Raw genomic sequence first — 25,547 nt, forward strand, 5'->3', positions numbered from 1 at the left:
TGAAAAGTTGAGAGGAAAGAAAATGGAGGCAATGTTGCAGTTTCCAGCAGATGCATAAATACAATCATTTCACACTTTTGACACGGTGGTTTGCCATGATATGACCTAAAACTACCTTGACCTCCCTGAAATCAACATTTTGCATTGAAATGAAACAACAGACACGCTTGTTTTGATGTATGGCTGCATGACATATTATAAATATTACATCACATAACCACAGAGGATGTCAATCAATAAAAAATTTTTTCAGACAGCACTAAATGAACCATAGGTTCTTGCCTCTGAATGGCTCCTTTAAGGTACTATTTTTGCTTAAATGATTAATAGGAGACATTGTCAGAAAACATACTTAAAGTGAAAAACAGTAAACTGAAGAAATATCATTCATTTTTAAGCAATTCTCCACTGCAAATGTCACATAAATTTATACAGAGACAGCATTGTTAGACTCCTGTAAGCTGGATAGTAGACATAGCTTCCACATAAATGCAAAAGCAATGGGAAAATATGTTATTAAATTTTAGCTGCTCTACTTGTTGAAAACTAAAATACTCTAGATATGTTAGATTTAAAAGTAGACTTGTTAGGAGGTAAAAATCTTTAGATTAATGATAACCAAGAAATCCTTTTCAAAAATGTGGAACAAAGTAAAAAAATGTATCTGCACCCAGAAAAACTCTGCTGCTGTTTTAATCTACAGTATTTATGAGCAATAACCTGCTGTATCCAATTCATGCAGCTTCCTAATAAATCTGCTTTTGGTCTCCTCCACTTTGTGCTGTTTTTATACTAGCTCCTACAGAATACTTTGGATTACATGAACACATTTTCAGGAGTTTTGTAACTCTCAACATTCCAAGTGATCTGCTAACAAGAAGTGAGCTTAGTCTCTGTCTAAGGTCGTCAGCACACTGACCAGTACTTCGTGGCTGCAACTTGCCTCACAGAGAGCCATTTTCAGCTCAAGTGCAAGTACACAAAGACTGGAAGCTTGAATCAGATGTGAACAAGAAAAAATTATTTGTAAAAATAATAATCAATGTCTTACTTGTCTAACAATTACAGCTATGAAAAATTGTCACTTCAGCAGAAATTCCATAATTTTGGACCTATGCTCACAACCACCTTATGTGTAATCTAGCTCATTAAAATTACATTATAGAGATGGCTAGCCTATTTGATTTGATTCTAAACACCAGCAGTTCTGAGTAAAAAACCACAATACAGTAGTGCTTTCTTCTTTATTCTTTAATAGTGTCTTGATACCTCTAATAGAAGAAATGCCTCACCATAATCAGACTGAGTACAGTGACTTTTTTATTATTTTTTTTTATTATTAGCTGTTACCACTAGTATATATAACTGCTGCCTTACCTTGGCCTTAAAGGACATAGGTAAATACATACGAGCACCCTCATTCAGGAAAGCCTGTGTAAACCTGCTCAGCTTAGTCTAAACATTACTGAAATAGTTCCCTAAATGTTTTCTAAGAGGGATCGCATTGAAACTGGGTTACTAAAATTCATAGGTGTTTCATGGCAGAACATGGCACACTGCCTTCAGAAGAGAGAGTAAATTATTTGTTCTGGACTATGAGTTGGATTTAGTTCAGTATTTCTTCAGTATTAAAAACAAAGCTGACATACTTTGTATTTATAATCAAAGACACTAACCTGTACCTCTGGTAGTCATCTTCATCCTTTTCTTTGCAGACCAATTCATTTGGGCAGGCAACATTTCCAAGCAAACTGAGATACTGTAGTGAGGGCACAACTTCAGCCAAATGATCCAAAAGGCTTTCTAATTCTGTTATGTGTCAAAGGTTGTGTGTTAAGGATTCAATGATATGTCTGAAGAAAAGCATTTAGAGTTGCATCACTGCTGATTTAAACATACATTTCAATAACTGACAATCAAATTTAGTATGGCATTCGGAGAAATGTCACATTAATTGTTCCAAGGGCAAACAGGGATAAACTTTAGTCAGTTTGTTGGCATGGAATGAAAGAATTTGGCTGTTTTGTCAGTCTTTTCTTTCCTAGGTGGTTCACTACAGAACATTAAAACTTTGACAAAATGATGGATGCTGTGTGGTAAAATGGCTAGCAATTGCTATTGCCATGAAACTTTTCCAGCATGGAAACAAACAGTTTCACAGAACATTCATCACTAATATATTCAGTCCATTGGAAAACGAGTTTGTTTTTTTTTTTTTTAAGTCAAACCACAACAACCCGCTTTCACTGTCAGAATATAAATACTTTTAGTGCCACAGCAACACATTTGTAATTACTCAATTAGTACATGCAAATAAATGATTCTAGAAAAGCAACTTAAAGAATTCAATATGTATTTTATACGTGAAGTTTAGAAGTCCATAAAGCATATCTTTCATTAAAATAGCCTTATACTTTGGTGTTATGAGACATTTCAACTCAAGTATGTTCCTCAGAACATAAATGATGACACATCTTTGATATTGTAAAATATACTAAAACAAACAAACAAGCAGAAATTAATCTTTCAACCACTGCAATATTGGATATCACTGCTTAGGTTTAAGCATAACAATATTCAACTATACTGAAATATACTGATTGAACAACTAGAGTAAATTTTTGTTGAAGTGCAGTCTCAGAGTATCACGCTACACATTCTTGTTTGGTTCAATTTACATGCAAAACTTGAAATTCTAAAAAAAAAAAGAGGCCATACATACGTGTATGTAGTTTTCGGAGCTTAAAACCTGACTGGTTTAGACAATAGTAGTAATTATTCAAAACCATTAAGGGTATTTCATTGTTTTGTTTTTATCCACTCCTGCTGTTACAGACCACAACTATTATTTTAAATCCTCAGTTCACTTGTGTTGCTATTATTTATACTTGATTTATGTGTTTCTGTTATCTTTGCTATTTTTAGGTGATGGAATTTACTTTATTTCTTCACCTCAATATCTTAAGGGCAACAGAAGCAATACAGAATGAAAAGAGCAGCTTCACTGTTAAAAACGTTGTCTTCTTTTTGTTCTGAAATTTCATTTTATTTCCAATCATAAGATCATGTTGACAATTATTAATTTTAGCATATTAAAAAACAGCACAGTCATACTCAAAGCTATGTTCTCTACCAAAATATCTGCGGAAATTACACTTAAATATTTTGCATCAAATCATCAACTAGACCATAAGAAAAACTGAATCATGAAGCATCACATAATACAACACATCTTAGCCATGATAAAGACACCACCAAAATTCTCATCTTCATTTCTAGACCTCTAGCCACACATAAACTTTTAAAACAAATTATTTTCATGGCTCTTTTGGGAAGGAAGCAAATTTGATGGGAAGGCTATGGAATCGTAGAATCATTTGCGAGTTGGAATGTTGGAAGACCTTTAGCAGTCATCTAGCCTAACTCCCCTTCAATGAACAGGGATACCTACAGCTTGATGAAGTTGCTTGTGGCCCTGTCCAGCCTGACCTTGAGGGTCTCCAAGGCACCTAACACCTCTCTGGGCAAACTGTTCCAGTGCTTTACCACCTGTACTGTAAGAAACATTTTTCTTCTAACCAATCCTAAATCTTCTCTCCTTTAGTCTGAAACTGTTTCCCCTTGTCCTGACACAACAGATCCTGCTCAAGAGTCTGCCCCCTTCTCTCTTATAGTCCCCCCTTTAGATACTGAAAGGTTGCTATCAGGTCTCCTGGAGCATTCCCTTCACTAGGCTGAACAGCCCCAGCTCTTTTAGCCTGACCTTGTAGAGGAGGTGCTCCATCCCTTGGATCATTTCTGTAGCCATTCTCTGGACATGCTCCAACAGGTCCATGTACAGAAGACCCCACATCTGGATGCAGTACTCCAGGTGAGGTCTCACCAGCACAGAGTAGAAGGGCAGGATTACCTCCCTCACCCTGCTGCAATGTCACAAACTCTTTTTCCACACATGTTCAACTAAAGATTTTTTAAATTTTCAAGGACTGTTAGAGGAGTGCTTGCATCTAGAACCCTCCCTCAGCCAGGAGAAACAATTTCTTTCAGGACTGATTAAATTGCACAAAGGTTTCATTAGATAAGTAATTTATTGTTACAAAAAGCAGAAAAGCAGTTATTTCAATTACAGCAATGACACAAAGGGGGTTAGCTGTTGCAAAGCTTACATCTTATCTGTCCATTCCCTATTAAAAACAAACAAACAAACAAACAAACAAAAAAACAAAGACACTTTTTTGATTCTTTTATGAAGTAAAAATTTAGGATTTTCGATTGCAATTCAGTAGAGCTTTTTCTGGGTTAGAATTTTTTCTCCTCAAAGTTAGTGATTACTGATTAAGACAGATGTCTTCTAACTCACATTTGACCACACAGAGTTACAGGAAAACATCAAAATGCTTTTGGATATTTAATATATAACAACTTAGATTAACACCACAAATCCTAGTCCTGCAGAAAGCAAAGGGGAGACATACCATACTCACTAAGGCTCTTGGTTAAATAGTAGTTAATAACCTGCATATTGAATATGTAAATCCACCCCAAAGATGGATATTAGTGTCTAGATTCTAATATTTCACATCCAAATCACATTGCTTTTTGATACAGATACTCTCCTATAAAAATTCTCTCAAACAAGATGACAAGTAGCACACATCAACATCTTACCATGTAGTAGTTGCCCTCCAGACATTTTCTTTCTTATCATTTACTCATTTTCCTCTGTAGAATTAGATAGATACTTAGCACCCTAGCATTATTTTGATTTCAGCTGCAACAGGAGCAGAAACATGAGAAAACCCAAGAATCACACATAATCATCTGAAACACAGAAGGTCATTAATTCATGTAAAAGTTAAAGATTTGCAAACTTGGAACAGCCCCAGAATCACAGAATAATAAGAACACTTGTCCACCAATCAACCTGTGGGTTGTGATAGTCAACTTTTAGTTGCCAGAATAGGCCATCATATAACAACTAACATAATTGCACTCATTAATTAAAACTTCTGTTATGTGGGATTTCAACTCTTTTTCCTTCCTCCTTTAAAAAAAAAAAAAAAGACAATTGAAGGTACAGAATATTTTTCCAAGGAGTCCCATTTACCTGCCATCACAGCTACTCCTCACAAGCAGGTAGGAGAAAAAATAACTGAAGAACTGTTCAAATTCTCATGACTAAGTATTTTTCAGAGATGAGACATAAGTCATAGAGTACTTCTAATGCAGCATTTAGTTAATTAGGTCATATATTTGTTTTCCTTTAGAAATTGTGGAAGGCCACCAAAACTATAAAGTGTTTCTAAAACAATGCTAAAAATACAGAGGAAGAAAATCAAAAGCAAGTTGCAAATTTAATTTTCTTTTTCCTGTTCATGATTCACTGTTGCCATCATGATGCAACCAGAGCCAAAGAACTGCAAAACTCTGCTGTGTAATTGCTAAGATCAACCTCATCTCTACTCTCTCCAAAAATGAATGCCACAATTAAATCCATGCACAGTGCAAGGGGAATTTTCTTTATTTAAAGTTCAATGACAGAAACCCTGAACTCATTCTTCTGAAGGCAGTATCATTGATCACCAGGTAAATACGTAGCAGTGATGGAAATATTTATACTGTAGTCTCTGTTGTTCGAAAAATATTCAAAATTGTCTCTGTTAAAATAATTAAAATGTCTTGGCATACCACCTTCATTCAACTGTTGTCATTACCAGTCTATAAATGCCTTTCTTTCCGAAGAACACTGATCAAAATAAAAATGTGTAAGTTTTCTTTTTTTTCTAAGCTTGCCTACCCTTCAGATAACAAGTTAATTCTTAGCAATGATACAGTGATAATCCCCTCCAAAAATACAACCTGGCCTCCATGAACAATTAACATAAATCTACTAAATGTATTTTAAATTTCCATCCTCATCAGAAGATTATGATTTCTTGTGCTGTTTTCATTTTATATTAGGAAAATACTTAAGAGAACTGGTTCTTCCATACTCAGATCAACTTTTTAAAACCTCCTAATTATTTACATGTATGCACACAAACATGCTTATATATTTATAGTAGACTGTTCACAGCAAACATATGCACAAGCACACACAACTGATTAGCTTACTTTCTGTTAAAAAAAAATAAAATAAATGCTACAGTAGCACCAAAACATTATCAATAGTGTTACTTGAAAAATCTAGTGCTATAGTTGGCCCAGTTAACCTGCTAAGCAGTATAATAAAACTCTAGGTGCAAAATTTATGCAATCAAAAATATCCTACAAATAAGCATGATCTGTGTTGTTCACTTTCACTGACTTCTACTCAATAACATAGTTTTGAAGTTTTTCAGAAAGCAAAAAGAGCAAGCCAAATGCTCAAGGCAAATAATGCACCTCCCTTCTTTGGCTAAGAATTAACTTGGTTTGTAACTGTCTAGCTGTTATAAGAACTCAGGAATGATGCTGAACATCCCCCATACTCCGTACTATTTTCTCTCACTCTCTTATTTTTGGTTCATAAAATTACTTTTTCAATAATTTTGAACAGTATGAGCAATATGACTTGCTGGTCAAACCTTTGGTAACAGAAACAACCTCTGGTAACAGTTTTTAAGTTAAATATAACTGCATTAAAATGCTGTTCTACATAGACCTGTGCAAATAAACTAGCCAATATGCATTTCATATCTCACCACCTGGTTTTCTTTTCCATGAATATAGGTCAAAGATCATTAAGAAAACTGCAATTTTTTTCTGTAAACTTTTTTTTTACTGCTAGCATATTTTTTTTTTTTTAAACAGTCACACACTCAAATTAATTGACCTTCTAAGGAAACTAATAACTCTTCATACTCAATGCTTTGCAAGTTGTACGACTATTTTCTTTGAAAAAGCTTGTATTTTGCCTTGCCAATTTTTTTGCCCAGATAGTTGAGGAAAAGCTATCTGCATTTATGACCTTCGATGATTACAGCTTTCAGAAGTTCTTGGAAGCAAAGAGATAAAGCAAAGAGCAATCACTTTTATGTTCAAAATATTTATGAAATGTGATATTTCTAATGTTCTCTAGGTAAACATAACATTTTAGACCACCGTAGAGGAAGACCAAAAACTGTCACTCAGAAGTCTTTTGTCAACCATGTCATGCAGGTTCTGTAATCAATATGAAATTAAAACAGCTGGATAGCCATTCTACCGGTCTTAAACAAGCAAGATACCTGTATTTTTTCAAATTTGAAACATCTTTTGCTTTAATTAACTTTATCACAAATATGTTGCAGCAATTACAAGTGATTCTACAGGCAAATAGCCTTGAAGCAGAAGTTACCAATTCTCCTCTGAATGCAGTATGAAAAGATCTTTGCCACCTGAACGCTTTTCCATTAGAATGTGCTAGGTCTTCATGGTTGGATAACCACAGAAATAGCTTGCATTATGCAAGTCTTCCTCTTCTGCAACAGGATGCCACATACAGTCATTTATATGCCACATTCTAGCTTGAGCCCTGTCTGATAGGCAGTCAGAGCCCTGAGATAGGGCCTTGCTCACTGATTTTAAAACCACCTCACTCAAGAAGGAAAAGTTGCAGCACAGGTGGTAATTAATTAAGTCCATACATCTTATGGTGAGCTTCTTATCTGCTGAATACTGAGGATATTCTGTCTAGTGGAGTAGCATTAGATTTCTTTGCAAATTTCCAAATTTTTCTGCAAGCCCAGGGTTCCTAGGTGGCAAGTTTTAAGAACATATTTCAATGTCATTAGTTATACAATTAGAGGCATTTAGATAGTACCATCAATGTTAGATTCTAACTTTTGGTTTTCCCCATAGTTGTCACACAGTTAGGCTAGATATCTGTGATGTTTCCTTCCAGCTGAACTGTTCTATTCTAAGTTGAGAACATTAGAATGCTTCTATTTCTACAAGCAAATTATTTTTCTGTTCTCTAGAGAGATACATCAATTCAAAAAACATCATTTACTTCAAAGATTTTCTTTTAACACTGTTGCTTCCAGTTTTTGCTCAAGATTCCCAAGAAAACACAAAGATAATTAAAAAAAATGCAGTGGCTCATCATTTTTAAAAGTTCTGACAACTGGAGTTAAATTTGTCCAATTGCTGCTCTAGAAGAGGAGAATGAATTGCCTGTACTACCTCCTCCTTTTGCAGACATTTAGCATCATACATTCACATTACTTACTTTTTGTTTCAGGTACATTGTGCAAGAAAAAAGGTGGTCTTGAGGATGGTGAAGAGTGGAAAAAAAAAAAGGCTCAAGACTCAAGTAAATTTAAAACATTTTGCAGAATTCATTGAGGTTTTTGTTTCATCAGGTATTGTAGCTCTCTCGTATGCCACACTCAAAATCAGCCATATTTGTCAGTGTCACATAGAGAGTTCTCAGGACCAAATACAGGAATACTGCTGTACCATTTCAGCTCATATCTTTGTTTAGTGGAGATAGAGATCTATAGATAATGGGAGACAATTTTGTCTTTAATGTATTCACTCAATCTAAACATCAAGTCCTCTGCACTTAACACAATGAGATTTTGGTCACAGATTGGGACTTCTAGGTCTTCAAGCACTTTAGGACAACATAGGAACAAGCACAGGCACAATAATTTATAATCTATGGTTTGTAATTATGCATTAGGACAAAAACTTTGTGTAGATAGATGATAATCAGAAATACTTACCGGGACATCCTTTAGTTCAGATACTCAATCCATGCCATGTTCAAATATTCAGAAACCTATCATCCCTAAATCTGAAGCACATTTAGCACCTTTGCCATAAGCAATGCATTTATCATTAGTACCGTTCAGCCTCAGCTCTGCATTTCCCACTTGTGAAATATTTTTGTTTTTCTCTCAGGCATGATCAATCTGCAGCCCAGCACAGATCACAGTGCGGCTACCCCCTGCTCAGCGCCATCATGGAGGCTCTTCCCGCCAAATGGCCCCACTCAGTCCTTCAGCACTAACCAAACACTGGTGCGTTATTAACCCCATCTGGGCTGACATCAGGGTGTAGTGCAGAGCAAGCTTAAGTTATGGCAAATAAGTTTATGGCTCTTAATACATTGGCTAAACACAGTCCTGTGAACACGGATAAATGTGCAGCCATGCTTTCCATTGTGATACTGGAATTTGAGAATAGGTTTCAAGATTGATCATTACGGTCTTTTTCAACCCAGGCCATTCTATGATTCTATGAGGGAATGACTGTTTACAAGGGCGGACAGTGATAGGACAAAGAAGAATGATTTTAATCTAAGGCAGGGGAAGTTTAGGTTAGATGTTAGGAGGAAGTTTTCACACAGAGGGTGGTGACACACTGGAACAGGCTGCCCAAGGAGGTTGTGGATGCCCCATCCCTGTAAGCATTCAAGGCTGGGTTGGATGTGGCTCTGGGCAGCCTGGTCTGGTGGTTGGCAACCCTGCACGTAGCAGGGGGATTGAAACTAGATCATCATTATGTTTTTTTTCAACCCAGGCCATTCTATGATTCTATGATTGCCCATCAATTTCTTGGTTTATTTGCGACTCTACTTTCAGTTGACATAAACATATTGCTTGTGACTTTTCAAATGGAATGTATAGACCTGCAATAAAAAAGTGATCATATATCTTTACCAGACTTTTATAAGCTCTCTCTTACCAGAGAGAAATATTCCTTCTCTTCACAGTCACACCTTAATCGTGCCATCGCTTTTTGGCAGTAGTTACGTTTGTGAACAACTGTTTTCAAGGATGAAGTGCAGAAAGAGCAAAACTTCATCAAAGATCTCTGATTAACACCTTGAGAGATCACTGAGAATTGCAACCACTGCCATCAAACAAGCACTTCTGCAACTCCTCTCTTAAATTATTGGCAACATGCTACAAAAAGTATATACACTGTATCTATAATGTGGGTAGCTCCATACTCCCAAATTTCCAATTTTATAGTTTTTAGTCTGAATTTTAAAAATATCTGGATAGGTCAAACCCTGCTTATCATTCTATCACTGACATTGAGAGTTTACTGACTTGATTTTAAGTATGCCTGTGAAACCCAACAGAACCTCTTCAAAGCTTACTGCTAACAGTAAATTTTTTCTCCTGATTTGTTCAACTAATTCTTATTTAATATGCCTGCCCTCCTTTTGATAATTGCAAAGTTTTTTCTTGATGCTTCCTATCCCACACACTTGCATATACACACTCAGGGATCCTACCACCAAATTCACACATCCTGCTTTGTAGATGGAAATATGCCACATCAGACATCCACAGCATCATCAAAAATGTTATTATACATACTTTACCAAAGCATGACCAACTCAGATTTTACATGTGGCAGCAAATAATAATACCGAATTATTCAAAGTGACCAGAAGCGTCCTGGTATTAACCAGAAATCTATCACTTACCTTGAACAGTGGTGACTCTTATGGTTCAAGAGACACTTGACAAATTTCCAGTAGTGCCACTGAGTATATAAACTGCTCTGGTGATTTTTATTTATTTATAAAGTCAAAAATAAGTGCAGAAATCATAGAACCTGTAGTTATTACTTCTCTCCTCAGTAAGAGGATTTTGCTTTAGTAGGAGGTAAATTGCTCTCTGTTTACACTGTCTGAAACAAAAGCCTGCAGTTGAGCAGCCTTGTCCTCACTCTGCAATTAGGAGAATGTTTTCACAGCCTGTGCTCTGTAGGCCTCAGTTGGCCTTTTGGACAAAATTTGATTGCCCTTCACTTTTGTAAAATCATAAATTACACATCTTCAAATCTCCAGAAGGGTCAAAACATGAGAAATGATTTAATAATCAAGTCCATGTCCAGTCCTTGTAGATAATTAGCTTTTACAGACCATTACATATAAGCCTACCGATTGGGGTCTCTGAATCAGCATAGTATTCAGGCAAATGCTGAAATATTTATTCTGAATAAACTTAAGTAGGCATGCACTAACTTCAGATATATGGAGAAGTGCCTGACTGGTTATGAATGGATTTAACCATGCATCTAAATATTTAAATATATGGTTTGAGTAGCACTTCATATGAATTATACAGAGCCGGAACACCAAGAATATAGTGACAAAATTTAATGGTTGCAGTTACCAAATTGTGCCTAATACCAACTTCATTTTTGATTGCTTTTTCATTTTTTTTAAAATTTATTATTATTATTATTATTATTATTATTATTATTTTATTTTATTTTATTTTATTATTATTTACTTTTAAGAGCTATTGAGGTACAAAAACTTGATATCATTTCATTGCACCCTCTATTCCACTAGAGGTCAGCCTGCAACAGAACCCCAAGCAAACACAAGAACTGCAGCACACCGGTAGCACTGACATTATTTTCTTTCTCTATTTTATCTATTAAAAAAGATTTCTTCAGAGCCATAACTTAGATCTCTCACTAAAATGGAGCAACAGGAAGATATAATGGTGCATTTCATTTATGAATGACCTATAATAAATTACTATGAAGTATTCCAGGTGCCAAGCGAGAGAATGCTTTGTCTGCACATGAACTATATTTCACATACTTTAATTTGGCTGACACATAAAACTCATTTGACATTTTGCAGGTATTTCTTTGAAAGGATATTTGGTTCTTGTTGAGCGTTAAGGTGTGGAGGTGGGGTAACCTGGGTAGCAGAAGGTCATTTCCGAGTAGATTGTTGTCCAAGATCAGCTCTTCCAAGTAACTGAATGTTTTCAGTCCTTCTAGTGACCTGCAAATGACAAAGGCAACAGGAAAAATGATACTCCACTAAATCAGGGAGGCCATTATGAGCTGAAATAAATATTTTAACCTTCCCTTTCAGGAGTGGGAATAGTTTTGGTTTGGGCCTGTCAGAAGAGTGAATGACAAGCATTAGTGGCAAAGGGAGTGCTGGCACTGCAACACATCCTTCACATGCTGGCAGGATGAAGGATGGGGGTCACTTAGTGAGTAGCCAGGATCCAAAACAAAAGGCTTCAGATATGGGGCCTGCAGGATGAATTTGTCAATGTCTTGTGCCTTCAGGCACCCAGCCTCGCCTGACCCTAACCTCCATTCCCAAGATAAATAACTCTGTCACAGTTCACCTTCATTCCCTGGACACAAATTTAAGTTGTCATCCATCATTTCTGCCAAGAAATATCATACCCCGCTAACAATAATAAATACAACTTCAAGTATCATTTCTTAGCAGTTACCCTACATGCAATAATAGGAAATGGAAAAAGGATTTTTTTTTCCTTTTTATTAACCACTTAATTTGCTTCTCCTTGAGTCTCTGCAAACAACATAAAATGTTCTCTACAAAATAAAATGCAGAATTACTCCAGACAGAAAAGGCATTTACTTTCTTCTTGGAACTTTCTGTCCCACTATCAAGCCACAGGTCAGACTGCAGAAAGCAGCTTTAAAAAGGAGCATTTCACAACATGGAAGTGAAATGATGGATTGTAAATAAACAGGATTCTGGAGGTATTCATTCCCCTGATAATACAGTATAAGGAGGAAAAAAAAAAAAAACAAAAATCTAAAAGAACACTTAGGCACTTTGTTAAAGCATCTATTCCAAACTCAATTCTTAATGCTTGCACATTCCAGCAAGAAAAAAACCCACACATTAATCAAGTAAGAGGCATGGTATACAGATCATAGGCACAGACACATTCACAGCTCATTCACCTACCAGACACCTAAAGATATGCGGAGATTGCATGGCTTGACAGCTGATCTACTATGCCTACCACTGGGAAGATCATCACTGTATCTCTTGGCTGTTTTATAACATGTGATGAATAAGGGAATAAGGTCTATACTATTTATTCACTTTCCAGTGACATTTATACCAAAGGGATTTCCTCACTCTCCCTAGTTTTTGGCAAAGATCAAAATCCAGCTAAGGTCCCTGTTAAAGAGTTCTACAGACACTATAACTGGAGGAAAATACAAATATTATGTGTTCCTAATTAGACAACATAGCATTCATCTGTTGTCGCAATAATAAAAATACTGTTTTTGTAGATGCAACATCCTGATCACATAAATCACAGAGCATTCAGACAATGCTTTTTTTTTTCCTTTTTTTTTTTTTTTTTTTTCTGGAAAATCAAGTTTGGAACCTTTGAACTATTATACACTAAATTATAAACATTTCAGTGACTCTTATCACAACACAAGAAAAGTATATTCCAATCTAAGGACTCCAGAGTACTTCAGACCTAGTTGACTTGGCATTCTGGAAGGGAGTTGCCACTATTATTAATGCAATTTTGGTGCTGGACAGCCAAACCTGAAGACAATTCACTAAGCCTACACCCTATGGCATATCTATATGATATATTGAGACTAGTTTCCGAAGCTGCAAGAGCAAAAGCCTCCATTCTAAACACACCAGAACAACCATCAGAGTAGCAGTCATATTTTTGCACTTGCACTTAAAAAACTCTTCTGGAAAAGCTCAATTCGGCCTGCATAACCCATCCATAGATGAGAGCTGCTGGACTGAGTAGCTATTTCAGTGAAGGGGTCATAACAAACTTTGTTTTGCCAAAGTCAAGATCAGAAGAGAGATCAGTGAACATTTCAGACAGTGCTTTCCCCCAAGTACCTTTAAAAGGCAAAATAATCTAGAGGAAGCAGCTGCGAGTTTATCAAGCTGTTATGAGTTTTTCATTTCAGTTTATTTGACAAACCTAGTTCAGTAAATTCCCTTTAAATAATCTTTATTATATAAATAGTGGATTATTTCCAAACCTCACATTTTAGTGTAAGACTTTGACTTGCCAAAGGAGTTCAGAGAAGGCCACCTCCTTGTCAACACCACAGAGCCTTATGGGATGTTAATAGGTCCTTTGTGAAAAAGCATTGTTTGGGCTCTGGTCAATGTCAGCATCAAAATACACATTGTTCCTGAGTTATGTTATGCAAATATAATACTCTTATCATAAGAATCGGCAAACGGTTGGCAACGGGCAAAGAGAAGAAAGCACACATCCAAAACTGCTGCAGGGAAGGCATAAAACAAAATGACAAGCCATGAAGTGGGACAAAAGGCCCTGAAACACTAGAGGGAGTTGCCTATTGAAACAGCCTTTCTTTCACAAGCCTAGGCTGAATACAAGGGTACTGGTTTCATCGATAGGCAGAGGAAATTGTGCACAAATCTCCTTACACCTGTCTAGTTTTGATAATTTTTGCCATGTAATGTTATTAGCTGTTCAGTTAAAAAGGAGCTGTGTTACACAGAGGGTTGCTTATTAATTGTTGTTTTCATGTCATCGGGGTAGTGTGCACTTGGTGATTTAATCAGCTAAATTCAGCTCCTAGAGAGATGAGAGGGGCTGACACAGTACAGAGAGAAGGTGTAAATATTAACATAAATTTACATCCATATTTTAGACCAGTATTCATAGAATTCTGGTTTTTGCTCCTTAAACTGATTTTTAAAATTAAAATCCAGGGCAAAAACATCTATCATCATAACATATAAGTAAATATTGCCAAGCAGTTTCACTCTGAGATTAAAAAAACAAAACAAAACAAAACAAAAAAAAAACATTGTAAGTACAATCTGTGCAATAAGTTTAAGGTGAGTTGCTGAAATTTATTCCATAATTTCTACGTGCCTCGATTTCCCATTTGCAGATGAAGGATAACACCACCTACGTAAGAAAGAATTACAGTTGTGACTTAGTACATAGAAAGCATTCAGAGAAGCTGAGGTAGAAGTTAGTAGAAAACACCAGCATTTATCTTTAGAGTATGATAGTTACATTAATGTACTGTATCTTCTTATGAGTCCATTATAAAATAGGATAGGACCGTGTACCCATCCACATGGCATAGTAAGAAGCACAGAAACACTGCAGATGAAAAGTATTGAATAAGGGAATTCCCCTGAGAAAAAGAACCAGCCTAAAATTAAATCTGGCCTGCTTTCTCATAGTTCACAGCAGAGGAAACGTCTCCACTTCTTGGCTTATTAAAACAAGCACATGACCCTACCACCACAACAGAACCAGTGCTGAAGGGCAGTGGCAAGTAGCTGTTTTCCCTAGCTTCAGAAAGCTAATCAGCATCACTAAGGTGTACTGCAGGTTTTCCCTGCTGCAATGACAGAAAATCCACCCATTATCTCACCTACAGGTACCATCTCAGTTACCTCATCACAGGGCTCACAATGCTCCCAGAGGAGAGCAAGTGCTGCCAAGAGATTTCCATTGCAATTTCCAAAGTCACATCAAACCGACAAAACATCACAACGTATTCAGTGCCACCTCATTCAAACAGAAAAAACTTTAAGTTTCCACTGTAATTAACCCTATCCTCATTAAGATAATTATGATCAAGCTCCCTGTCACAGCTAATATTGCAGCATCATTGCCTGTGGCTCACGCTCTGCCCTCATTAGCTTACAAAGCCACTGCACTAAACAGGAAAGTGATTCCCTCTGCAAAACGACTTAAGATGTTCTGTAAGCAGACAGTAAATAATCCTTTAGAATACAAAGGTCTCAGAAATGTCATTTTATCCAAGTCCTTCAACTAATCAGCCTGATTTCTTCCAGCTTTCTTTTCCATAATTCATTCATGATTTCTTACAAAGTTTTAATCATAAAGGAATGTCACGGCAGGGATTTTTCCCTCTATGTGCATGCATGGCAATTGCCAGCTACGCTACTTCATAGACTCCCCCTGGCCTGATGGGATTTGGTTACAATTAAACTAAAGAGCAGCTCTTCATTTTGGTAATATTTGACAATGAAAACGTGAAAATTCATCAACGAAAAGAAAAGCAGAAGCACCTGAAGTGATGGACAAACCTTGGTACAATGCTGTTGTCCCTGTCCTGAAAAACTTCAAAAGTATATTCTAAAAAGGTGTTTCTCACATTCTACCTCACTCCAGTTCTAATAAGACAGCTGACTCCTATCTAATGACTTTTTTCTCCTGTTTAACAGGAAAAGTGAGAGCAGTTAACAGTATGTAAATGAGAGAGTTTGGCTTTTGCCTTTAAATTGATTTGTACTCTGTTGACAAGAGATAGCCACTACCAGAAGTTAAAGACAGAGCTGCTATATTACAAGAGCTTTTTAATATGTCTTTTTCCTTGCCTTTTATGTTTTAACAGATTACAGGAGAGCAGCATCAACATGAAAACCCTATTACTGGATAATTTCAGCATTTTAAGACTATAAATCTAATTTCTATTCCTTAGCACCTGCCAGCCAAAGATGACAAAGGCTGTTGGTTTTATATATATACATATATATGTATATATAATAATAAATAATAAACATTTTTCTTAATTCCTTGAGAATGCAAAATATAATTTCAGTTTTACTTGTTCTGATTTCTGTTCAAATTTATCTTCCCTTTAATCTGAATCATAACACACAAATAAGGGGGGGGAAGGGAGAGGAAGCTATTTTATTCTGATGATAGAAGGAGTTCGGTGAATCTCCCATGCAAATTGACTTGGACTGAGGTCTCTGACTCAACTCTCTACTCTCAAATCTCTTTCAGAGGTTCAGTTCTAAACACACTTCTCCCATGCAAGTACAGAAAACTAAATAATGCATTTTAAAGAAAACAAAGCAGATGGATAATACATTCAAATAGAAAACAGAAAGGATGATGTAACGGAGTTCTTACATGATTTCTGGACCAAAGGGAAAGGAGAAGATTTTTAAAAAATAGAGAAAGTAAAGAACCCCAAAACTCCAGCATTAAAGTACCAAAGATTGATTTTGTCGGTCTAGTTTTCTGGTTTCAGAGAGCAAACATTTTTTCTCTTGTATACATCAGCTTGTCATCAGGCCAATGTGTTGAAATATCAGTACCTGCATGCTGGCCTTCTAGTGTGAGCCAAGAGCAAATTTGGACTATATAAATCACACAATTCTGTTCAATGGAGAAACAGCTTCCCAATGTTACCAAAACATGAAATATCTAGTTGTTTAATATCAGAGGGAAAGTTAGCATTTCACAAGACATTTAGAAGTAGCATTTTGCATCACTTTCAGTCAATCAATTTCCAGCATTCTGACAAAAGAAGATCTCAATAAGAAAAGATGATTAACCAGATCTACAATTAGTCTCTGAGTCTTTTCATACTAAAGGTCATATTCAACTCTCAAATGTACAATGAAATGAATATCCATCCCTCATTCTTCCCCTTTCTTTATATGCTGATATCATGAAACTATCTGAGATATCTTATTAGAAAAAAGATAGTCATGAAAACATCTTGCAGAACAATCAAACTAAAGCTATGTAAACACATACAAATGATAGGGATTAACATAAGTCCAGAATCCTCAACTGTTTTTATCATCTTGCTTTGAGTCTTATGCAGCAAATTTTGTTGCTTAAAAAAAAAAAAAAAAAAAAAGACCAAACAAAAACCCCTCAACTCTCACAATCTACAACCCATCCTCAAACCTCAAAGAATACACAAACAGAAGAGTCAATAAATAGATGGACAAAAATACATATTCGGACTTTCTGAATTCTAAATATTGAGTTTTACAAATTTCATTTTCACTTTTTTTTTTTTTTTTTTTTTTACCAATTCTAAAACAGAAATACAGAATCTAGTTTTTTTTTTAAAGAAAAGGAGAAATTTTGTTATTAAGCAGCATGTCCTCAAACAAAGGAATTATTGAAAAATAGTGATGCACATCTGTAGAGGTCTAGTTATTTGTAAACCCCTAAGAGCCAGCAATAAAAATGGGCATTTCCAAAAGGTGATGATGCAGGTCTTCAGGTAAGACTCGGTGAAGTACATACACTGAGGAGGGATGAGCATTGCCTATTTGTGTAAAGTCTTGCAATGTAATTAGAAAAATTTACAACATTAAGGTAAAATAAGCCACCAAAGCTATGTCCCATGAAGTTGCATTTTATAGTGAAATAAGCTACAAGCCCTAATTACAGATTTCAGTAGCTCTCAAAACCATGAAGTCAACCATTTTAACACTAACACCATTCGCTCCTATGAAGACTCCAGTTAAAAAATAGAATATACATATATTTTTCTGGTCTATCTAAACAACCACACTTACTGGGGTGAGATTCACTTTCTCTGCTAATTAAAGTCTCAGATTTCACTGTGTATTTAATACAGCTCTACTCAAGAGGATATCTGAATAATAGAGTTCAAGCTATATCTTTTATGTCAGGCTTCTTTCTGCTCAACTATTTTATAATTCATCTTCAGGATTAAACTAAGATTTTACAGGATATTACTGCTACAATTTTGAGTAAATTTAAATAAAATGACAATCAATGTGAAAATATAGCCTGTGGCAAGACAGTTTTCACATAAGGTATACAAAATATTTCAAAAAATAATACAAAATGGATCAAAAAATGAGGTCTTAGTCATCTAATAATTGAGCATGTATCAGGTAACAAAATACAAAATACAGTCTGCGAAACACAACCGAAAATTATCCAGCATAGAGCTAGTGACAGTGCGCATTCACATTTTATCAAAAGGCATTCTGGAAGGTAAGCCCCCTGTACTTCAGTGTATGTCCCTTCAGCAATACTAGAATCATAGAATGGTTTAGGCTGGAAGGGACATTTAAGATCATCTCATTGCAACCCCCCTGCTATAGGCAGGGTCACTATCCTCTAGACCATGTTGCTCAAAGCCCCATCCAGCTTGGCCTTGAATACTCCCAGGGAGGGGGAATTCACAGTCTCACTGGGCAAGTCTTAAATATGAACTTAAACATACAGGTATACAATAAGCACATCCTGCTAAAATTTCCTGGAAGTATTAACGATGAACAACAAGGTCAGAGGAGTTAGAAGAAAAGCTTTGGATGTGAACGCCTTTCTTGCTGCACCTTTTCCCCCAGTTTTAACTTGGAATTCAGTCATAATAAAACAAGTGGCTTCAAAACTGAATTAACAAAAAAATAAAAAAAATTCAAGCACTTCCATTTCCTGAATTCAGAAGAATTCAAACAAGCATTAATGACTGGAAACAGCAAAAGAACAAATCCGAATTTACAAAATATGAACTTACCTGCCAGAAAAATAAATAAAACGCTAAAAACATATTTATTTTTAAAAGCTCTTCTTAACTCCATATATTAAGTTGAGAATCTTATAAAAACAGTATTATCATGGAAATATGAGCAAATTCAAGTGCAAAGGCAGTGCCATAATGAAAGCTGTACTGTATCTTGGATCAATCTGTCACTCTGCAATTCAGACAGTAACCTGACCGCTCCCCTTTTTGCACAGAGAGGGGGAGTAACAAGCCTGTAGAGTGAATAGAGTAAAGCCCATTTCAACTACTTGTGTTTAGTGAGAAGGGGGGAAAGAAAAGTAATTTTTCTCCCATCTTCCACAACAACCAAGGCTGAGGATTGACAAGCAAATTGACGCACTGCTCAGAGGGCAAAAGATAAATGTTTGATGAATTGGCCATTGCTGGAGGAGTGATGGGCTTCATATGTGCATAATGGACTAGCTGCCGTTCAATTCAGATTGCCTGCCAAGATAAGAAACCATAATGAATGGACCAAGCACAGCCTGTGCCATAAGAAAGTATAATCTGACTAGTTTTAATAAACTTAATAAAAAAGATGAAGCAGAGGGAGGCAAGGGGACTGGCCTTTGTGACCAGCTCTAAGAGGTGAGAACGACTAATAGACTGCTTAAGCATGATAGCAGAAAATTGTTAATGGACATAACACTGAACCTCCTGATGTTAAAAAAACATCTTTACAACAACTGAAAACCATAGAGATCTGCATATGCATGTACCCCAGACACTAGCAGTTCTTATATAGCATATAACTGCCATTTATTTTTTCTTCTCTTCTACTACTTACCAGGTCTCCTTTACTTCCTTTATCCCTTCTGCACGATAACTTATTCCTTAACCAGATGCACACAAAAAACAATAATTTTACCAACAACTCCCCAGACTCAAAATAACTCTTCTCATTGTAACCCAATAAAATTCAGACCCAGTTTCTGACAGATTCTGGCTTTACAACTACACTACTCATGTTCACTCCCCAAGGAGAAACATCTTTTACCACAAAGAATTGTTCACAGTATAATTTCATTTGATTTTGCAAGCTAAGTTTCTATCAATTATAAAAAATTGCCAGTATGGCTACAGCAAAACAAATAAACAAGCAAACTACAATCCTTTCTAGCACAGGCAATACTAAGTTGCCAGTTTAGTCCTTTCGGTCCAGTATTTGCTAGGCTGGAGACAAGATTCCAGCTGATACAATTCCCCTTTGTACCCACAACCTGACCTTCTGTGTTACCAACAAGCACTACAAAAAGAAATAAAGAGCTTTAAAACAAAACAAAACTGAACAAAAAATCAACAACATTCGACAGTGATATTTTACTCTTTATGTGTACACCTATGGATATACAATAGTCTGCTAATCACCATCATTTTCATGGGGAGAAGCATTTACACATAGGGCCATTTTTGCTTTTCCTTTCTCATTATGTGTGGCCTTTAGGGAGACACCACATGAACAGCGGTGACTCCTTCCTGAAGCTTACCAGACAATTATACTCGAACTTGTGACTAAAAAAGCTGAAGGAGTTAACAAGAGGCAAAACACTCCTGATTTCTGAAGCAGCAGGATTATGCCAACAATCTATTTCTTCGTTAAGGATGCAAAGAGCAAGAATACACCCTTTAATATGCATATAACACAGTACTTGACCAGGCAGAACTGTTTTTCCTTTTAAACAGGAAGGGAAAAGAAAAAGTAAGAAAAAAGGGGGAAATTGCAGAAAGGTCCTCTTGATTAAGAGCAGCTAGAAAATATGTTACACAGGATAAACTGTCAATGGTACACATCCTTGTTAGGTTTGCCTGTTTTTACTATTTTCCTCTGATGATGAAAAATAAATAAGGTAACACAAATTCTTTACTACTTTTTTTTTTTTTTTTAAGTATTCAGATAACCCCCCTTATCAATGTCACTTACATAGCTTGTGTCATAATTTAAACAGAAATTACAATATGTAAGATGGATGTCTAGTTTTCAATATAAATTTTATCCAGCTGCAAAAGGAAAGTAACTCATTATCAAGCAGCACACAGTAAGGCTCCCACTACTGAAGAAAATAAAGTTTTATGACAAGAGGGTCTCTCTTCCCTCTCCCTGTGAGTGAGAAAGTGAGTGCAAGAACAAGACAGAAAGGGAAGGCTCAGGAGTGCTGGGTGAATTATAGACTGCCTCTCAAGATTCACAGCTCTTCGTGGTAGGAGGTTAATATTCTCACATGTCATTAGGTCTGCTGGCTCTACTGATGGCTCATTGAATCAGGCAGCAAATTATTTCCTCATGCTGCAGAGGACACCACACTTCAAAGGGAAGGAGCCAGGGTCAAGACGGCTCTCCAGTTCGATTAATGAGTTGGGATCAGCAGAGGTTGCCTGTAGGTAAGAATGTGACTGAAGCTTTTGACAAAGCTGACTTTTTGAACAGGACTTGACCCAGGCCTCTTACTCCCCTCCCCACCAAATTTTATTTCCAACATTTGCCTCTAACTGACCTGCTCAGGCCTGTTGGGATAGTTTTGACCTCCTCAGTCTTTGTTACCAGACACAGGAGCTGTCTGCCTACATTTGATGTGTGTCCCCCTAAAGGCCACACCAGCTTATCCAGGATCATCAGAATACTCTAGGGCTGTACAGCAAAATAAGATAAAGTAGCTGAATTCATTTTTCTTTTTAATTTTTTCAAGAAATTTGTAAGAAGGGAGAAGGAGGAAAAGAACACTGAAAATATTGAAGCTGTCAATATTTAACAAAGATTTCTAAATGTTAACTGCAGGTAAGAATAATAAAAAAAACTGTTAAAAGCAAATATATGTTCCAGCTTACAGGGATTTGCTGACCAGGAAAAATCCCAGGTATCCTTAAGTTGATATGTATGAAATATTTTCATGCATATTTAAAGTACTGACATGAGATACATTTATTGCTTTTTTTTTTTTCCTTTTTTTTTTTTTTAACAATTTACTTCAACCACACACTTGTTTGAACAAAAATCAGTAATTCAGTTAATACCTGAAGCACTCAAAATTACTAAAATCACATCGGTGAAAACTGAAAAAAAAAAAAAAAAAAAAAAAAAAAATCAATTACACCAACGAAATTATTTGAATCACAAAACAACTTCTAATATTCTCTAGATGCTCCATTCATCAGCATTCTTAATGCATTAAAAATAATAATAATAATAAATACTAAGTTCACAGCATATTTTACAAGTTTATGATAAATTATCAGTCCAAAAAATGTCCACGAGTGGCAAAAAGGGTCACTGTTCACCATTTGAGGTTTAGACTGAATGTTAGAACAGGTGTTTGCACTGGAAAACTATGCTTCTGGCTTTGAAATTAGAAGACTACTATCATTAAATGCACTGATGGAACAAACAACAGTTCTTACAGACCTTAAAATAAAAAGTTGTGAGACTAACGCCTCAAAAAAGATCAAATCACTTACGTAATTTACTTAGGTAATTTAACTTCCAGTGCAGAGTTAACAATCTTTTAGTGATCTCCAAGTGTAATGCAAATTTTCATCTTTAATCTTCTCTGTTTCTTTTTGCATTCAAAGCATTATTTGTAACAGATTTCCTTACTGTAACTAGCACTTAAGCCCCAAAAGGTAGTAAACAGATTATTAGATCCATAAAACTTAGGATAAAAGCATAGAATATATGTGCATGACTGAACCAAATAAGAGTACCTAGAATCCTTTCAAGTAGACTACCTAACTGTTAAGCTGCACATCTTCCATACAGATGTGCCTTATTCTAAAGCACAAGTATACAAAAGCTAGTGACTGTTTTATCTTTTTCCTGATGTCTGTTCAAGGTACACTATTCCAGTGTTGCAAGCTTCCACTTGCCAAGCAATAAGAAGGGAAACATTTTCATGGGCCTGTTTAAACAAAATAACTTTGTTACAGGGTACATCATCTGTGTTAACATTATATCCTGTTTCATCTCTTTCTAGAAAGCAAGCAGCTTAACAGAGATCATTTGTGAAATTGCTGTATTTGTCTTATGTAATAGTTAGCAGGAAGGTATGAATCCCATTCAAATGAATAAGCCTAGCTGGGGTGGGATGAGTCTAGTCATTTTGACATTCTTGGAAAGAAAGAGAAAATAGTTTTTTTTAAGGACAACGAGTTGCTGCTCAGTAGATGCAAAACAAAAATAGAATCACTGGCAGTTTCCAAGTATGATCACCAAAGGTTCTGCTTTAAACTCCAAGGACCGTAAGTGAGCACTAAATCAGAACCGAGAATAGGACTGAGGAGATGCATTGCTGAAATATCTGGACCTGAAGCAGAACCTTCTGAATACCATTTCAGGAATCTGAGAAAAGACTGAGTGAGCAATTGGAAAGGTGCTAAGTATATCCTAAGATTGAGTTTTGTATCTATCCTTGTTTCCTCTCCTAACACTAAAACCTTGTGTTTAAGTCTCACCAATACGTTTGTTTTCCTCTCAGGCATATCTGGTGTTTGAGGGGAAGGTAGTACAATTTAACAGGGTACAGTGTTACTAGAGACGTAGCAAATCTAAATAAAGACAATAAGAACAAGGAGTCCTGTATCTAACTCAAGATGAATTTGAAGGCCCAGCTGCAAGGAGTACTGTTTTATACCAACTTGGACACAGTCCATCTGGGGAACTGTCGAGGCAATTATGGAGTTTGGGAAGGAACTTGTAAACTCATAAATCACTCTTGCAAAGAGCAGAAAGCAAGGAAACACTCCATGACTTTTGGGAATCATTACCACACACTGGACTCAATCAAACTCTGTTGTATGATTAGTGCTCAGGACTCTTTCTAGAACTTTTCGTGCAACTGGGCCTTATGGCAGTCTTGCAAAGATTTACATAAAAGTTCAAACTCAGAGATAATCATGTGCTTATATCTTTGTCTCATCTTAATTTTTTAATAATGCTTTAATATAAACTGATCATTAATTCTCTCTAGACAAGTTGTTGGAATTTTTTTGGTTTAGCACTTCAGTTAAACAGCAACTGTAATGTGCATTAAAACTGTTTACACAAGTAAGTGTTTACATCAGTAAACAGCAAAAGCACAGTCAAAACAATGAACGTTAGTTTATTTTTAACGTTCATTTTATTTTTTATTTTGATTATTTTCCCATTGTGCATACTAAGCAATATATTGAGTAGTATTTACACATTACTTCAGGAATGGGAGCATAAACTATTTAATAGTTAAGCAGATTTGGTCAAAACATCACACTAGAATTCAGCCTCTGAGAAGACAAAGATTGTCACTCTCTGTAATGTGAACAAATAACATTTCTTAGAAATGTACACAGTGGACAATCAACAATACTTTCAATCCATACGTCGTAAAGAGATAGGAACATGAACATCACAAAAAAATACGAGATTTCATCCTCTTGTCATTGTACTGGCATTGCATTGACACACATCAAGTATATTTAAAACTGAATCAAATAAATCATTGGCAGGGAAAGGCAGCAGGAAAGTCTTACAGTCCAAGAGAACAAACTAAAGAATCTAAGACAGGGTTTTTTAGATTTATTTTTCTCCTTCCCAAATCACTAAGATTGCAAAAAATCTGAATGGGAAAGTGCAATCCAGCAAAAGTACCACCTTTAAAAGGCACAGAACTGGATATTTGCTAGAAGGTGACAGGTGATCAAAACAGATTTTATGACTACACTGAGTTGTCACAGTTGCCTGTACTTGTATTCAAGCATGCTTCACACCAGAGAGCAATATAACATGTCCCACAATCACCTTACAGAGCATGGAGACCATCCTAAAATCTCCTGAAGCAGCAGAAGAACCAGCAGCACTTTGCTTGGGTCCTTCTGAGCAGCTTCACAGGGTGATGGAGTGCTTGGATAGAAAAGAGACATGCTGAAATAAGCTAGTGTTAACCATCTCTACTGCCTTGTAAGAGGTTCAAACCCAGGGTTAGTCGTTACTTTCCCATTCCAATGAAGAGACACAACATACTTAAAAGACAAGCAAAAGGAAGACAAAACTGAAATTTGAAATCCGCTTTCTTTCATGTTTTAATGTCATGCCAACATGTACTGAGACAATTGAGAAAGCAGAAGTGTTCATTCTAAATAACATTATTTTAAAATCAACAGCAGTTTCTGTCATATTAGAATAAAAATGAAGACTGTAAGAAACAGAAGCCAAAGGCTGAATTGCAGGCAGAATAGGCTAATGGCTGAGTATGAACTATTATATACATTATCAAGCAATTATCTAATTCCTATACACATCTAAGTTAACATATTTTGAATATAAAACAACATAAAACTCAAAGTCTATAGATAAAAGCAGTTTATTTCAAGCTTTAGTTGCTGAGTAAGTGCCAAGTAAAAAAAATTTTAATGTGACACAGAAGAGAGCCCTGGTTATTTATGTTGCCACTGTCTTCAGATTTTCAGTCCTATTGCCTATAAAAACAAACGCACAAGTGACTGCAACTTACTGTACT

General features: G+C 36.0%; 1 protein-coding gene across 1 annotated transcript in view; it reads right to left on the reverse strand.

The window, feature by feature from the left end:
• LRMDA (leucine rich melanocyte differentiation associated) overlaps positions 1–25,547 on the reverse strand; it is a 643,577-nt gene that overhangs the window by 283,975 nt on the left and 334,055 nt on the right. The window contains exons 3-4 of the mRNA XM_031602984.2: positions 11,605–11,731; positions 1,677–1,816 (exon numbers count right to left, since the gene is read on the reverse strand). Of these exons, the coding sequence (XP_031458844.2) occupies positions 1,677–1,816; positions 11,605–11,731 (267 nt within the window). The remainder of the gene's footprint in view (positions 1–1,676; positions 1,817–11,604; positions 11,732–25,547) is intronic.

The sequence above is a fragment of the Phasianus colchicus genome, chromosome 8 (assembly GCF_987193195.1).
Source record: "Phasianus colchicus chromosome 8, bPhaCol1.hap1.1, whole genome shotgun sequence".
Taxonomy (NCBI): Eukaryota; Metazoa; Chordata; class Aves; order Galliformes; family Phasianidae; genus Phasianus; species Phasianus colchicus.